The following is a 17,122-nucleotide window of genomic DNA, read 5'->3' as shown; positions in this document are numbered from 1 at the left end:
AAATCAAAGAGTTGTTAGAAGTTTGTGAAATTTTTGTAGTGCTTTTCCTTAAAATAACACACATGAAGTTGTAGTTTTACCTGGTTATCAAGTTAGTGCAAGGGCTGTGGTAATAGCTTGAATGTGACCCTGAAATGATGTTTCTTTTACTCAGGGGATGTTACCTGCAGTGAAGAGACTCAAATTATCTTAAAACCGCTCAACTTTCATTGTAAAACTTTCCACTGGCCTGCTGCTTATCTGTAGCTCTAGGGCATTAGAACTTTCTGGAAGGATGGAAAAATGTTCAGTGCTGTAGCCACTAACCACATGTTGTGTGTCATCAGCATTCTTCCAGGAGGAGTGGCTCGATATCATGATCAGTTCAGTCTCTCAGTTGTGTCCGACTCTTTGCAACCCCATGGACTGCAGCGCGCCAGGCTTCCCTGTCCATCAACAACTCCTGGAGCCTACTCAAACTCATGTCCATCACTTCAGTGATGCCATCCACCTATCTCATCCTCTGTCATCCCGTTCTTCTGCCACCTTCAATCTTTCCCAGCATCAGGGTCTTTTCTAATGAGCTGGTTCTTCAATATCATGATAAAGTCCTTTAAAAATACAGACTAGTATGAAATGCTTATTATCCATCAGGAACTTTTGTGTTTCCATGCATGATACCAACAAGAAGTTCTTGAATTCATAGCCTGGTCATTAAAATGTGTGGTGTTTTAAAGCAGCAGTCCTCGAGTCTGCGCCGGTGGACCGAGCAGGTGTGGACAGCTCCCCCGCAGCCGATGCCGCAGAACTCTCACCTTGCAGGTCGCCCTCAACTCCTCGGCACCTCCGCTACCGCCAGCCTGGAGGTGAGCACTCAGAAAGGGACTCAGAAACATAGAAGTGAGAGATGATTCTAGCTCCTGAATCTTTTGTTTACCTTAGCATTTCAGTTCCCGAATATTTTTCAGTCTCAGTTATGGAAATTAATTGGAAGCAAATGTAACCATGGGAGCAAGTAGTGGAACATACATGATTAGAGAAAATATCACTAGTATAACCAATATTTACTTGACCGCCATCATTGCATGGCATTTTGTATGGAGTAACCTGAATCTCAGGTTAATCTCTAAGCCTGTTCTTGGTTGCCAGTTGATTGAATGTCTGTGCTGGTTTTGCCAAAGTGTTCCCAGACTCTGATGACCTTACGATGAATCCCAGCGTAGTCTGTATTAAATAGGTTCATCTGGGACACAAAACTGTGGGGTGACCTTATTAAGAACAATATTTCAGCTAAAGTCATGTCCAGTTGCATGGGACTCCAGTCTTCATTATTGTTAGTGGCAGAATCTGGTATATTTTCTATTATAAAAATTATAAAATATTATCCCATAATTTGTTTTAAAATATACCATTTCTAATTGAAGGGAAAACCATCAGAGCAAAAGATAGAAAACTTTTATCTCCCCATCGCTCAAATAAATATAACGCCACATAACAGTTGTTTTTGAAATGTCTCCTTTTTCCTCAAGACAATTATTTCAGGTTGGAAGGGAAAATTATTCACTTGTAAAAGCAGGTTCACCCCAAGTAACCTAAATAAATGTAGATGTTTTCTGACTTTCATACTTCTACTTAAAGTAAGGCAGATTAGCAAAAGACAGAGTACATGATTCCAAATGGTCATTTCGTTTGTAGCCTCAGCAACACAGTGGAAGCTGTTGTGTTGCCATCAGCTCCAAGAGAAGCTAGTCTGGGTGGACCATTGTCAGTAGAACTGCCTTGATGGATATTAGCCCTTGGGGAGTGGTACTGATTTTGGGCTCCTGATCAGTCATGGGTCACCCTGACATTTGGGTACTTCCTGGAAAACCGATGTGACAAGTTAGACTTCCCTGCCTTGTTATAAGATTACTGTGGGATTGGCCAATCTCAGTACTGTTCTTAGAGCCTTGATCAATCCAGACCTTGGCAACTTCCATGACCATTGCCTTGTCAGACAGACTCCCTTGAGTTCATTATAACCTGGAAGAGTTTGGGGTCAAACTATATGGAAGCAAAACTTTACCAAGAGGCAAGAGTTATTTAAGTGCTATCCACCTGGTTACTATCGTTAGAGCTCTGTTTTATGGTCTATTTTAATATGTTTATAATCATTTAAAATTCTTTAAATTTATATAGGCATTATTTGAAGATCCTCATCCTGTTTGTGGATTAACTAAGTCCTTTGTTTCTTTCCTGATCCAGCCAAATCCCAGAGATGTAGAAAGGAAACCACAGTCTGTATGATATGGAGGATCCAAATAGTGACAGCAGCCCATATTTTCTCACTGTGTAGCTGAAATTTTGCCTGATCATCTGTCTCCTTGCCCACTTTGTTCCACAAATGTTTTCAGGCTATAGCTGAAGGAGAGGGTAGAGCTGTTTTGTGCTTTAGTGCTTAGGCACATTAAGCAGCTCTTTGCTTCCCCTTTTATTTATTTTAAGCATGACTATATGACTTTAGAGGCAAACTAATAAAGCCACAGAATCACAGAAAAGCCACAGAAGAAATGAACTATCTTCACTAAAAGCCTGAGTGAGAAAAACAGTGAGGTTGGCAACATTATCAAGTGCTGTATGTAAATATCTGAGAAGTGAGAGGGGGTACAAAAAGGTGCTCAGTGTATCCTTCACTATGAGAGCCTATCCCCCTTTCTAAGAGTGCTTTGAGAAGAAAATTCTATCTGTAACATGTAAAATATTTTTTAAAAATATTTTTTATTTTGAAATAAAATTCACATACCATAAGATTCACCCTTGTAAAGTGTGCAGTTCAGTGGTTTTATATATTTACAAGGCTGAGCGACCATAACCACTATCTCAATCCAGATATTTTCATCACCCCTGCTAGAGAAATCCTGTACACATCAGGGGTCACTTCCCATTCTCATCCCCCCACATACCTGGAAACCACTAATTTACTTTTTGTCTCTATGTATTTACCTATTATGGACATTTTATATAAATGGGATCATATAATACATGACTTCTTGTGACCAACTTTCACTTAGTATGATGCTTTCAAGGTACATTCATGTCGTAGTATGTATTACTACCTCGTGCCTTTTGTGGCTAAGTCATATTCCCTCACATGGGAATTTTTGCTTTGGTTTATCATTTCGTCAGTTGGTGGAGATTTGGCTGTTTTTACTTTTTGGCTATTATGAATAATACTGCTGTGAATGTTTGTGTATAAGTTTTTGTATAGACATATGTTTTCATTTCTCTTGGGTCTATAACTAGAATGAACTTGCTGATATAGAATCTTGTTTTTGCCTGTTAATAAGGACAACACAGGGTATTTGACCCAACCCTTCATTCAGTGCAGGAATGAGAGTGAGAATTTTCATTATATAATATTATGCATCTGCCTCACCATGCCATTTCCTTTCTTTTTTTAAATAACCAGGACAGACGGCTGACAATTCCCACTGCTCTGTTTCGCCAGCCTCTGCTTTTGCAATTGCTACGGCTGCAGCAGGACACGGGAGTCCACCTGGTGAGTAGGGGCGAGCTGTTCAGCGCTTGGCAATTAATTGCCCAGACCTCTGGCAATTTATGGTAAATCAGTGGTCCTTGCCTGCCAGCATCTTGATAATACAATGGGAAGCTTCTTAAAATTGCAGATTCCCAGCTTCCTAGTCTAAGTCAGTGCGTCATGGTATAAGACTGTCTTTTAAATAAACACCTACAGGTAAGTCTCATACAGGTAGCGTATGCTTAACACTTTCAAGACCTTCCATATCAGAAAAGAATGTGTTATTTCTCTTATTAGCAGAGTTCTTTAACCTTTTAAGCCAAATTGTTGAGAACATATGTTTCCCTTTTAGTTGAGTACAGTGCTAAAAGCATATGCACAGTGGGAGGGAAGGCTTGTGGAGGGGTGGGAGAGGAGAGAGGGCTCTATTGCTTTAGTGTACTCATAATTCATTTCCAGTAGCTCGGTGGTGCTGAATTGTTGTCAGTTAATTTTCAAGGTAAAGAAGTACCTAAAATAAAAGCAAAGTATTTTAAATAGATGAAAAATTGTATTTATTATCTCTGTCCTCTTTTCTCATGTGCAAGAAGGACATTATGTTAAAATAAATCTGTATATGGTTTAAACAGTCCTCTTGCTGTGAGTTCCTTCACCTAAACTAACTCCATGGGTTCTGGAAGTGATGATATATTTTATTAATTAGCAATTGCTCATTAACAATGGACAAAAAAAGGATATTTCCAAAGCCTGTGAACCTGTATTAAACAGTTGTAACTGGTAGGTACTGTCTGGGTAAAATCTTTCTAAACTGATGTCAGCACAGAGAGAGATTCTATAATGAACATGAATTACCATAGTAATTACACACACACACACACATACACACACACACATCCCACCTGAATGGAAAACCTTTGCACGTTAATGCCATTCCACATCTTAACTATTTTACCACACACACTTCACTGGATGTGGTCAGGCAAACTGGGAATGTTCCTTGCCCCAAATATTCCCTAAACCTTCCCCCCAGTTCCCGTCAGCATGGCACAGTACAGCCTGTAATGGTAATAACATGGATGTCTTCTCAATCCAGTCATCTTCTGCTGTTGACTGCATGTTATAATAATGAACATTTCTTTGATGAAGTAATAGGGATCTTCTTTACCCTTTTGGCAGAGTGAGTTATCAACTGTGATTCCTTGAGAACTTCTTCTGTCTTTTGTTCTCACAATCTAGCCCATCTTTGGAAAATGTGAAGTACAGAGCTTCCTCACAGGTTTCTTAATGTAAATATGGTTTGTGAGGAAAAATAGCTTTTCAGTCAGTTTGGAATGAACCCATCTCTCCATTAGCTGGAGGCTGGGTCAGGGAAGGTACCTTTATTCACCTGAGGCTGAAGCAGACTTCTAATGGAGAATTGCTTTCGGACTCAGACTTACCCATCCATGATGAGCCAGAGATGAAGTAGCCATAAGAGTCGTCTTCCTCACTGTCTGAACCCTGCTGCTGCTCTGCTGCCTGTCTTCCTGCTTCTCTCCTGCTGCTGGAAGGGCCGCAGCAAGAAAGCTCTCTTCGGTGAGCCGGCTGAGGAGGGCAGACTCCTGGCTGACTGCAGCCAGCGTGCTGGATGCAGGGTAGCCTGGGTCTCCTCTCATCACATTGCTGCTGCTGTCTCCTATGATATGGCCTGGAGCCTCATGATCCAATTGTTTGGTTGATTTGTTTTTTTATGGAGGAGAAAGAGTGGCTTTATTACTTTGCCAGGCAAAGGGAGCACACTGTAGGCTAGCACCTCAAGAACTGCGCCCCTACATGATTCAATTTTAGACATAAATGAAATGAAAGATAAATTTGGCAGTGTCTGTGGCCCTGCTGGGGATACAGGGGTCAGTCTCCATGGCCCGTGCTACTAAGAAAGGGGATCAGTTTTGGAGCAGGGATCAGTACTTCTCTGGGGCTCAGCTGCTCCATGGAGCTGGCCCCACAGGAGAGTCCACCTGCCTGGGAGAACTTGGCAGAAGGGCCAAGTTCACAGGTCAAGAGAGCAGGTGGACATAGAGCAGAAGGAAAGGAAGTACTAAGAAGATGATCTGGACTTCTTGGTTGGTCAGGGAGGACCCGATGCTGTCCAAAGAAGTTCTAGACCCAGAAGGACAAATGTCCGAAGGAAAAGAGTGCTAGATAATGGTTCAGATCCGATATCAGACTTTTCATCCACCCTCTGAATCAGGAATTACTGACCTGCATGTGCCCCCAGAACGTGGAAAGCTGCCAAAGTGAGCAGGAGAGAAGGTTGTAGAGACCTCGCGCTCACATCTGTCTTTCCAGGTCTATCTGCTTGTTTGACCTGCAGTATAAGCCCACCTGGTGGTGCCAATCTGCTGCTTGTGGCTGATAGCCTGATACAAGGTGCTGCCCGGCCAAGCCATGCAGTCTGCAGAGTGCGCTTCCATATTTCAGGCTCCTCTTCAGGTTCCCTCCTGCTTTAATCCTCTCCTATCTATCTCCACATCCCCCACCCCTACCTCCATCAAAATACTTGGCGGTCTGGGAACTCCGGGTTAGAACCATCAATTAGTGGTTATGCTTTCAAATATTCACTCCAGACATTTTCATGTAAGCCATTTCTCATTAATGATTGCTTAGAAGCTAACTTTACTACATGAGAATGAATTTTAATTTAGCAAGAGGATGAATTTCTTCACACAAAGGCCAAACAAAATGTACATGCCTAGCTGTGAAGGCAGAGAAAGCTGATTTTTATCTATGGCCGGTGGCCTGGGATCTGCTTAGGATTGCCAGTCCTGCCCCTTGGGTCCAAGCCTACCTGATTTCTGCACACACTGGAAAAGCCTAGATTTTTCCCTCTGGTTTCTTTTAGGACCTAGAGCCTATCCTTTCCAATGATGGGTTTCTTTTCTTCCATACCATGCCCTCTTTCCTCATAGACCAACAGGAGTACCTCTGTTGGAGAGGAAGAAAAGACTGACCTGTTGACATGGTTGTAACACAGCTAATTCTTGTTGACTTCACATTATGAAGATTTCACAGCTTATTTTAGTGCTTGCCTTCCAAATGGCAGCCAAGTTACATTAGGCCCGCTATGGATGTATCCAGGATTTGTGGGGCGTAACACACAATTTGCCTAAAGCAAAGGCGTATCAAATTACAAGTACAAAACTTCAGAGCCCTGGAAGAGGCCCAGACACATTGAGGGGCCCTCAGGCTTAAGCTTCATTGGCTTCCTGGTAAATCTGCTTATGAGTTCAGTCCTGATCATTCCTGGAATGAGAGCAGCTTTAGGAAATTCTGATCATCTCGGGGAGCAGGTGGGGGTGGAGGTGGCAGTGGGACCAGTGATCATCAATCAGTCAAATAAGTCTTCTTTTTGGTGGCAGGGTTTTAACTATACAACACAGACAAAAAAAAAAAATCAGTGGGTCTTATGAGCCACCACACTGGTTGAAATGTAGTTTCAAGCATCTGCTCAAATCTAGGAGCTCTGCATTAAAGTCAGATTAAAATGTGTGCCTTTCAGATGGCTGCTGATACAGGGAATCTGCAGGTGCAGTTTGGATATAGTTATGATTTGAATAGAAATGCAAATCCAATGAATACACATATCAGGACATATCATGGTACTTACTATACACCTGAAGCTCTGGGATTAATTATAGAGTTTATGAAATGATCTAAAATGAAATATGAAAGTGTGAGGTGGGTTATTTTTATGAGAGTAGAAATAATGGCAGTGGAGGTACTACAAGCAACTCTTGATTATCTGGGAGAAGATTGTAGGTTTTGCCATTCTGTGCAAGTCAAACTAAATTAACAAAGTAGAGGAATGGTTGACTGCATTTATAGGAAAATTAATGGCACAGTTACAGTTGCTTGGGGGAAGAGTGAGTTCTTTATTGGTGGTGACTTGGTAATTGTAAAATAGATAATTCATAATCTGTTTTACCCCCTGTCAAACCACTCAGGTTTGTGTAGCCAGTAGTAGATCTGAGCTTGGTATGAACTGGCCTTGGACCTGCTATTTATTTGTTTTTTATTGGAGTATAATTGATTTACAGTGTTGTGTTACTGTCTGTTGTACAGTGAAGTGAATCAGATACATATATATAGATATATATGTATGTGTGTGCATCACCTCCCTCCTGAACCTCCGTCCCACTCATGCCCCAGCCCTCTAGGTCATCACAGAGCACTGAGCTGCGCTCCCTCTGCTATACAGCAGCTCCCCATTAAGCATCTCTTTTACCCATGGTAGTGCTCATATGTCAGTGCCACTTTCCCAATTCTGGACCCACTTTTTAAAATACCAATAACTGGTCCCACCTCCACAGATTCTGACTTGATTGGTCTGGGTACATCCTGGGCATCAGGATTTTTAAAGTTTCCCAGGTGATATTTGGCCCTTGGTGGAGCCAAGATGGAGAACCACTAAACTAGCTGGAGAAGGCATATTTAGTCCTTCTCTGGTTGTAGCATGCCTACTGAAAGTATTCTAGTCTGAGACATGTTTTCTTTTTTTTTTCCAGCATAATATAAAATCCATTTAAAAAATGTCTTAATATAGCTAGTTGAAGTTTGGAAGACAGCCTGTATCTGATTTATATTTTTAATGAAAATGTTATTATCACTATTATTAGTGAAAAACAAAGAACTTTGGCAAACCAGATGTAACTGAAAATGACTCCAAGTCTTATTTTAAATTATTTTTAAGTTTCATGTGTACAACATTGTGTAATACTTCAGCTTCTGTATTCACTACTGTGTGCTCACCACAGAAAGTTTCCATCCGTCACTATGCAGCTGACCCCCTTTCACCACTGCACCTTCCCCAATGTCCCTTTCCCCTTGATAACCATTACTCTGTATCTATGTTCATTTCTGTTAGGTTTGGTTTAGTTGTTTATTTTTTGTATTCCTCATATGAGTAAAAACATATGGCATTTGTCTTTTTCCATCTGACTTATTTCACTTAGCATAATACCCTCAAGGTCTATGCATGTTGTTTCTTTTTTTTTTTTTTTAATGGCTGAATAGTATTGTGTTGTATTCATATACTGCATCATTATCCATTCATCCATTGATGAGCACTTAGGTTGTGTCCATATCTTGGCTATTACCAATAATGCTACACTGAATATAGGGGTGCATATATCTTTTTGAATTAGTATCTTCGTTTTCTTTGGATAAATACTCAGAAATGGAATAACTGGCTTATATGGTGATTCTAGTCTTAATTTTTTGAGGAATCTCCATACTGTTTTCCATAGTAGCTGCGCCAATTTACATTCCCACCACCAGTGTTTGTGTTCCCTTTCTCATCACCCTTACCAATGCTTGTTATTTCCTGACTTTTTGATAATAGTCATTTTAACTAGTGTGAGGTGATATGCCACTGTGATTTTGATTAGCATTTCCCTAATAATTAGTGATGTTGAACATTATTTCATGTGTCTACTGGCCACTGTATGTCTTTGGAAAAATTTCTACTTAGATCCTCTGCTCACTTTTTAATAGAGGTGTTTATTTAATTGTCGTTGAGTTGTGTGAGTTTTTTTTAAAAAAATGTTTTCTTCTAATTTTCAGCTCTGCTTCTATCATAGATTATTTTATTTATTTTCTTTGACTGCACTGTGCAGCTTGTGGGATCTTGGCTTTCCCAACCAGGGATCAAACCCAGGCCTCCAGCAGGAAAAGTATGGAGTCCTAACCACCAGGGAATTCCCTGCATGATTTTCTTTATATATATTTTAGATATTAAACCTTTATTGCATATATGATTTGCAGATATCTTCTCCCATTCAGTAGGTTGTATTTTTGTTTTGCTGATTTGTAGGTTGTTTTCAGGTTTCCTTTGCTGTGCAATTTTTTAGCTTGATGTAGTTTTCCTTTATTTTTGCTTTTATTACCGTTACCTCAGGAGACATATCCAGAAAGATATTGCTAAGACCAGTGTTAAAGAGTGTACTACATATGTTTTTTTCTAGGGGTTCTGTGATTTTAAGTCTTATATTCAAGTCTTTAATCCATTTTGAGTTGATTTTTGTGTGTGCAGTAGAAGAGTGGTCTGGTTTCATTCTTTTGCATATGGCTATCCAGCTTTCCCAATGCCACTTATCAAAGAGACTGCCTTTTCTCCCATTGTATGTTCTTTGCTTCTTTGTCATAAATTAATTGTCCATATATATGTAGGTTTATCCTGGGCTCTCAATTCTGTGTCATTACTCTGTGTCTGTTTTTCTGCCAATGTCATGCTGTTTTGATTACTGTAACTTTGTACAGATAGACTTCATTTTACTACATTTTGCTTTATTGTGCTTCACAAATTCTATACTTTTTACAAGTTGAAGATTTTTGGCAACCATGTGTCAAGCAAGTCTATCAGTGCCATTTTTCCAACAGCATTTGCTTACTTCATGCCTTTGTGTCATGTTTTGGTAATACTTGCAATATTTTAAACATTTTCTTTATCATTGTATTTGTTATGGTGATCTGTGATCAGTAACCTTTGATGTTACTATTTAATTTGGGGGTGGTCCATGAACCATACCAATATAAAGATGGTGAACTTAATCAATAAATGTTTGTATTCTGGCTGCTCTATACCTGCCATTCCTGTCTCTCTCACTTTTCCCGGGCCTCCCTGTTCCCTGAGATACAAGGGTATTGACATTAGGCCAATTAATAATCCTGCAGTGGTCTCTTAAGTGTTCAAGTGAAAGGAAGAGTCACATGTCTCTTGCTTTAAATCAAAAGCTAGAAATGATTAAACTTATTAAGGAAGACATGTCAAAAACCAAGATATGCTGAAAGCTAGGCCTCTTGCACCAGTTAACCAACTTGCAAATGCAAAGGAAAAGTTCTTAAAGGAAATTAGAAGTGCTACTCCAGTGAACACATGAATGATAAGCAAAACAACCTTATTGCTGATATGGATAAAGTTTTAGTGGTCTGGATAGAAGATCAAACCAGCTGCTGCCGCTTCAGTCGTGTCCAACTCTGTGCGACCCCATAGATGGCAGCCCACCAGGCTCCTCCGTCCCTGGGATTCTCCAGGCAAGAACACTGGAGTGGGTTGCCATTTCCTTCTCAGATGCATGCATGCATGCATGCTAAGTTGCTTCAGTCATGTCCGACTCTGTATGACCCCATGGACAGCAGCCCACCAGGCTCCTCTGTCCATGGGATTATCTAGGCAAGAATACTGGAGTGGGTTGCCATTTTCTTCTCCATAAACCAGCTGCTGCATGCATGCTAAGTCATTTCAGTCATGTCCAACTCCATGTGACCCTGTGGACTGTAGCTTTGCCATGGGATTCTGTAGGCAAGGATACTGGAGTTGGATGCCATGCCCTCCTCTAGGGAACTGTCCTGACTCAGGAATCAAACCTCCTTCTCTTGTGTCTCCTGCATTGGCAGGTAGATTCTTTACCACTAGCACCACCTGGGAAGCCCCAAACCAGCTGCAACATTCCCAAAGCCTAATCTAGAACAAGGCCCTAACTCTCTTCAGTTCTTTGAAGAGTGAGAGAGGTGAGGAAGCTGTAGAAGAAAAATCTGAAGCTAGCAAATGTTGGTTCATGAAGTTGAAAAAAAAGAAATTGACTCCGTAACATAAAAGTGCAAGGTGAAGCAGCAAGTGCTGATAATAGAAGCCACAGCAAGTTATCCAGAAGACCTAGCTAAGATCATTAATGCAAGTGGAAACACTAAACAACAGATTTTCAATGCAAGTGAAACAGCCTTCTATTAGAAGATGATGCCATCTAGGATTTTCATAGCCATAGAGGAGAAGTCAGTGCCTGGCTTCAAAGCTTCAGAGGACAAGCTGATTCTTGTTAGGCACTAATGCAGCTGGTGACTTGAAGTTGTAGCCAGTGCTCATGTACCGTTCCGAAAATCCTGGGGCCCTTAAGAATTATGCTATATGTTTTTCCCGTGGTCATGTATGGATGTGAGAGTTGGACTGTGAAGAAAGCTGATCGCCGAAGAATTGATGCTTTTGAACTGTGGTGCTGGAGAAGACTCTTGAGAGTCCCTTGTACCGCAAGGAGATCCAACCAGTCCATTCTAAGGGAGATCAATCCTGGGTGTTCATTGGAAGGACTGATGCTAAAGCTGAAGCTGCAATACTTTGGCCACCTCATGCGACGAGTTGACTCACTGGAAAAGACTCTGATGCTGGGAAAGGTTGGGGGCGGGAGGAGAAGGGGACGACTGAGAGTGAGATGGCTGGATGGCATCACCGACTCTGTGGACATGAGTTTGAGTGAACTCCGGGAGTTGGTGATGGACAGGGAGGCCTGGCGTGCTGCGATTCATGGGGTCGTGGAGAGTCGGACGCGACTGAGCGACTGAACTGAACTGAACTCTGCCTGTGATCTGTAAATGGAACAACAGAGCCTGGATAACAGCACATATATTTATACCATGATTTACTGAATAGTTTAAGCCCACTATTGAGACATATTGCTTAGGAAAAAAAGACTCATATCTAAATAATGCTGCTCATTGATAATGCACTTGCTCACTCAAAAGCTCTGATGAAGACATACAACGAGATTCATGTTGTTTTCATGCCTGCTAACACAACATCCATTCTTCAGCCTGTAGAGGAAGGAGTCATTTTGACTTTCAAGTCCTATTATTTAAGAATTACTTTTTGTGAGGCTATAGCTGCCATACATAGTGATTCTTCTGATGGATCTGGGAAGGGTAAGTTGAAAACTTTCTGTAAAGTGTTCACCTTTCTAGATGTAATTAAGAACATTCATGAGTCATGGGAAAAGCTCAAGATTATCAGGAATTTGGAAGAAGTTGATTCTAACCTTCATGGATGACTTTAAGGGATTCCAGACTTCAGTGGAGGAAGTCACTGCAGATGTGGTTGGAAATAGCAAGAGAACTAGAATTGGAAGTGGAGTCTGAAGATGTGACTGACTTAGCTGCAATCTCATGATAAAACTTGAACAGATGAGGAGATACTGCTTACAGAGGAGCAAACAAAGTGTTTCTTGAGATAGAATCTGCACTTTTCGAAGATGCTGTGAAGATTGTTGAAATGACAACAAAGGATTAGAATATGACATAAATTTAGTTGATGATGCAGCAGCAGGGTTTGAGAGAACTGACTCCAGTTTTGAAAGAAGCTCTGCTCGGGGTAAAATGCTATCAAACAGCATGGCATACTACAGAGAAATCGTTGGTGAAAGGAAGAGTCAATTGATGTGGCAAACTTCGTGGTTGTCTTATTTTCTAAAATTGCCACAGCCTTCAGCAACTGGTCGGTCAGCAACCATCAACACTGAGGCAAGACCCTCCACCAGCAAAAGAAGTATCACTTGCTGAAGGCTCAGATGATGGTTAACACTTTTTAGCAATAAAGTATTTTTAATTAAGGTATGTACATTAGTTTTTTAGACCTAATGCACATTTAATAGATATTCACTGAGAAACCGAAAAGATTGCGTGACTTACTTTACTGCAATATCCAATTTTTTGTCGTGGTCTTAAATGGAACCTGCAATATCTCCAAGGTATACCTGAAGTATAATTTTTTTATCGGTTTATTTTGGGGTGTGTTTAGTCTTCACTGCTGTGCATTGGCTTTCTCTAGTTACGATAAGCAGAGGCTTCTCGTTGCGGTGGCTTCTCTCGTTGCAAACCACGAGCTCTCGGTCTATGGTCTTCAGTAGCTGTGGCACGTGGTCTTGGTTGCCCCAAGGCACATGGGATCTTCCTGGACCAGGGATTGAACCCATGTCCCCTGTATTGGCAGGAGAATTCCTAACCACTGGACCACCAGGGAAGTCCTGAAGTATAATTTGAAATCAGAGTGTGTGATACCTCCAGCTTTGTTCTGTTTTCTCAGGATTGCTTTGGTTTTGGCGTCTTTTGGGGTTCTGTATAAGGGTTCCTAGGTGATGCTAGTGGTAAAGTACCCGCCTGCCAATGGAGGAGACATAAGAGACATGGGTTTGATCCCGTGTCAGGAAGTTGCCCTGAAGGAGGAAATGGCAACCCACTCCAGTATCATTGCCTGGAGAATCCCATGGACAGAGGAGCCTAGTGGGCTTCAGTCCATGGAGTCACAAAGATATGACTAAAGCAACATAGCGTGCACAGCACACACATGGTTCTATACAAATTTTGAGATTTTCATCCTGGTTTTGTGAAAAAGAGTGTTGAGATTTTGATGGGAATTGCATTGAATCATAGGTAATATGGACATTTTAACAATGTTAAACCATAAGACATTATTAAATTTGAAGGAGACACATAGAAATGGAAAGATATTCTGTGCTCATGGATTCCAGTCTTATTTTTACACGCATGCACACAGAGACTCGAATTAAAATTTTGTAACTAAGAAGTTACATCTGTGTTAAAATTTTTTTGTTTTTTATTGAAGTATAGTTGGTTTACAATGCTGTGTTAGTTTCTAGTGTACAGCAATGTGAATATGCATATTCTTTTTCATTATAGGCTATTATAAGATATTGAATATAGTCCCTTGTACTATATAGTAGGACCTTGCTGTTTATTTTATGCATAGTAGTTCATGTCTGCTAATCCCAGACTCCTGATTTATCCCTGTTAACTAGTATGAGCCTGCAGAACAGCTAGGGATGTTCATGTCAGGAGGCCATTGCATTCTCCTTCTGGGAAGATGCCCACAGCAAGCCAGATCACATGGAGCGCCTCCTCTGCCTGTCATGTGTTTTTGATAAGCCTTTCAAGCAGACCCAGATCCTTGTTCCAGCTGGCCTGAGCACCCTCTTTCCTGACCATGTTGTGTTGCCAAGTTCTCCTTCTTTGTGCTGCCCTTTCCTGAACTCCACGAAGATCATTCTCCTCTCTGACTGTCTCTCCGCAGCCAAGATACAATGCAGTTGATTGTGCCTTTTCATTTTTTGATGTGCTCACATTGCTTAATTGCTGCTTGACTACAGTACAGTTTCATCCACTTCAGGGCCAGGCAGGTAACCGAAAGACGGGGTTGAAGAGCTGATACCGTGTGGAAAAGGGGCAGCTACTGCTCAGCTTATTCTGATTTTGGCCAAGACAGATTAGGGCTGTCACATCTGTTTTCTTTCATTCTTTTCTTTTTTAAGGAAAACCCAGAAATCTGGATGTTTATATGAAAAATCCTATTTGTAAGTGGGAAATGAATTCATACTCTTTAAAAACTACTGTCCAGGCCAAGCAGAATCCTTCTGTGGACCACGTATAGCTGTGAGCCGCCAGTGTGTGACCTCAGATGTACTGTAATCATTTACAGCCGGAGTTGTGGGTTGATCCAGATAAGAGCATACCTGAATAGTAGCAATGGCCTCCTGAACCTCCCCAGTCCTCCTTCCCTAAAACTATTTCTTATTTCTTTGGTCAGGCTATTTCATCAGAAGTCCGCTGTGGCTTGACGACTTTTGCTTCCACTGCGTAATCTTATCTCATTGTCACCCTTTCACACGGAGGGGATTCGGGGACTGTCTTTCTTATTTTATAGTTTTGAAGTAAGTGTGAGACTTGACAGTGATGGAGGGCTTGGCTCATGTTCTCACAGTGCCTGAGAATGAGGCTCAGATCTGTTCCTACCACACTGCTGCCCTGTTATTGCCTCTGATTTCACATTTACTTCCAAAGAACAAGATCTTGGGAAACTTGAGTGACGCAATATTCTTGATCCTGTCTTCATCTGCAGCATACCCTTTTCTTTCCATCTGCTTTCCACCTCTGTGTCCACCTGGCATTCTCAGCAGCATGAGAACTCTGGAGAGATAAGCATGGGTAAAATGTGGGTAGTCTTACTTGGATGGCAACATTGAGGGACCTGTGATTTCTTTCATAGGATTACAAACTGAGTCTTAATATAAACCTGGTCAGACGAGGTATTTATCTTGGTATTGAGAATTGGATTAAATTTGCAGTAAGATACTGGTTGGGCTTCCCAAGTATCTCAGTGGTAAAGAATCTACCTGCAATGCAGGAGATGAGGTTTCAATCCCTGGATCAGGAAGATCCCCTGAAGAAGGAAATGGCAACCCACTCCAGTATTGTTGCCTGGGAAATCTCATGAACAGAGGAGCCGGGAAGGCTATAGTCCATGGGGTTGCAAAGAGTTGAGTCAGACATGACTTCTCGAGTAAACAACAAGATATTGATTACTGTGAATTATTCAATACATTAATGTTACACGTGTACCCCACTGTCTGTTTTTTCTTTTCAAGATTTGTGAGAACACACAGCTCTGAATCGTTTAGCTATTTAGTGAGTGAGCTTATAAGAAATGCACAGAATATAGGCTTTTGCCAATATTGTTTGTCTTACTGGCATTTATGTGGCTTGTGGCTTCACAAGTGCTAGGAAGACCTGAAGAGGCAACTTAATAGCATGTAATTAACCTGTTTTATCTTGTGAGTACATCATAATTGTGGGTAGTTTTTGTGGAAGATCACTCAAAATTGCACCCACATCTCCAAACCTCTATCCTTTGCTGCCCTGTTGGGCATTTCTGTATGCAAATTCAGTGGAATGTATGTATTGTCAACATCAGAATCACAGCAACAATAAAATTATGTAATTCATAGGATATACTATATACCAAGGACTGTCCTAAGCTTTACGTACGTTAACTGATATGTGAAGTAGTTACTATTATTATACTACTTTTCCAGTAGAGGAAATTAAGATACAGAGAGTTAAGTAAGTTACCTAAGGTCACGTAGGTAGTCGGTGGCAGAGTTGGCTCATATCATCTGGCTAATGAAAGGAGGACCCACGAGTTCTATTACCAATCCCAAGCTCTGCCTTGCATAGACATGGCAGAGCTGGAACTTCATTTTTTGGGTTGCTGCAGTGCTGCCATGTTGTTTGGAGAAGGATATGAATGTTTCTGGTGGGTGGTCTGGTAGTTTTAAAAATACGTCCACAAATTCATGCTCCTTCAAGAGATGGAGCTTAATTTCTATTTATTTTTGTGGGAGCAGGACTTTGTAACTTGTTTCTAGCAAATAAAATTAAGCAGAAGTAATTGTGTGACTCGGAGCCTAGGTCATCAGAAGGCATAATGGCCTCTGTTTTGGCCAGTCTCTCTCTCGGATCACTTGTTTTGGGGGAAACAAGCTTCCATATCATGAGGAGAGGTCCATGAAACCAACAGGAAACTAGAAAGTAGGTCCCCTGCCCAGAGCCTCATGTATGAGCTTGGATGTGAATCCTCTAGCCCCAGCTGAGACTTTTGATGACTGCAGCCCTGGTGGATATCTGGCTTGCAACTTCATGAGATACCCTGAGCCTAAGCCACTTCCAAAATCTCATTCTAAAGACACTGTATAATAATAAATGTTTGTTATTTTCAGTCCATAAATTTTAGGGTATTTTGTTGTGTAGCAATAGATAGCCACTACAGGTGGTATCTTGGTGGCCAGTAAATCTTGGCAAAATTATTCATAATCCAATTGAGTTTAGGGAGAATATTTTCATATTAGAAAGAGAAGCATGTCTGGGCCATTCCTGTAGGACAGAATACCCTGCACTTATTCCCTAAAAATATTTTGAAATCGAGAGAATATATCTAGAATTAACATGTCACTTAAATCCACCCTGAATTTC

The 17,122-nt window shown here is 41.0% G+C and overlaps 1 protein-coding gene across 5 annotated transcripts in view; it reads left to right on the top strand.

Annotated features, from left to right (window-relative positions):
- RASGRF2 (Ras protein specific guanine nucleotide releasing factor 2) overlaps nt 1-17,122 on the top strand; it is a 266,695-nt gene that overhangs the window by 153,000 nt on the left and 96,573 nt on the right. For 4 of the 5 annotated variants that reach the window (XM_055428673.2, XM_088838504.1, XM_055428677.2 and 1 more), the window contains 2 exons: nt 717-845; nt 3,428-3,517. In XM_055428673.2, the coding sequence (XP_055284648.1) occupies nt 717-845; nt 3,428-3,517 (219 nt within the window). The remainder of the gene's footprint in view (nt 1-716; nt 846-3,427; nt 3,518-17,122) is intronic. The other variant, XM_055428675.2, reaches the window with a different exon arrangement.

Source organism: Moschus berezovskii, chromosome 8 (genome assembly GCF_049115385.1).
Source record: "Moschus berezovskii isolate FMDL1 chromosome 8, NW_MosBer_1.0, whole genome shotgun sequence".
In the NCBI taxonomy this organism is placed as follows: Eukaryota; Metazoa; Chordata; class Mammalia; order Artiodactyla; family Moschidae; genus Moschus; species Moschus berezovskii.
The sequence above is the reverse complement of the archived record's forward strand: the minus strand, read 5'-3'. Positions and strand labels throughout refer to the sequence as shown.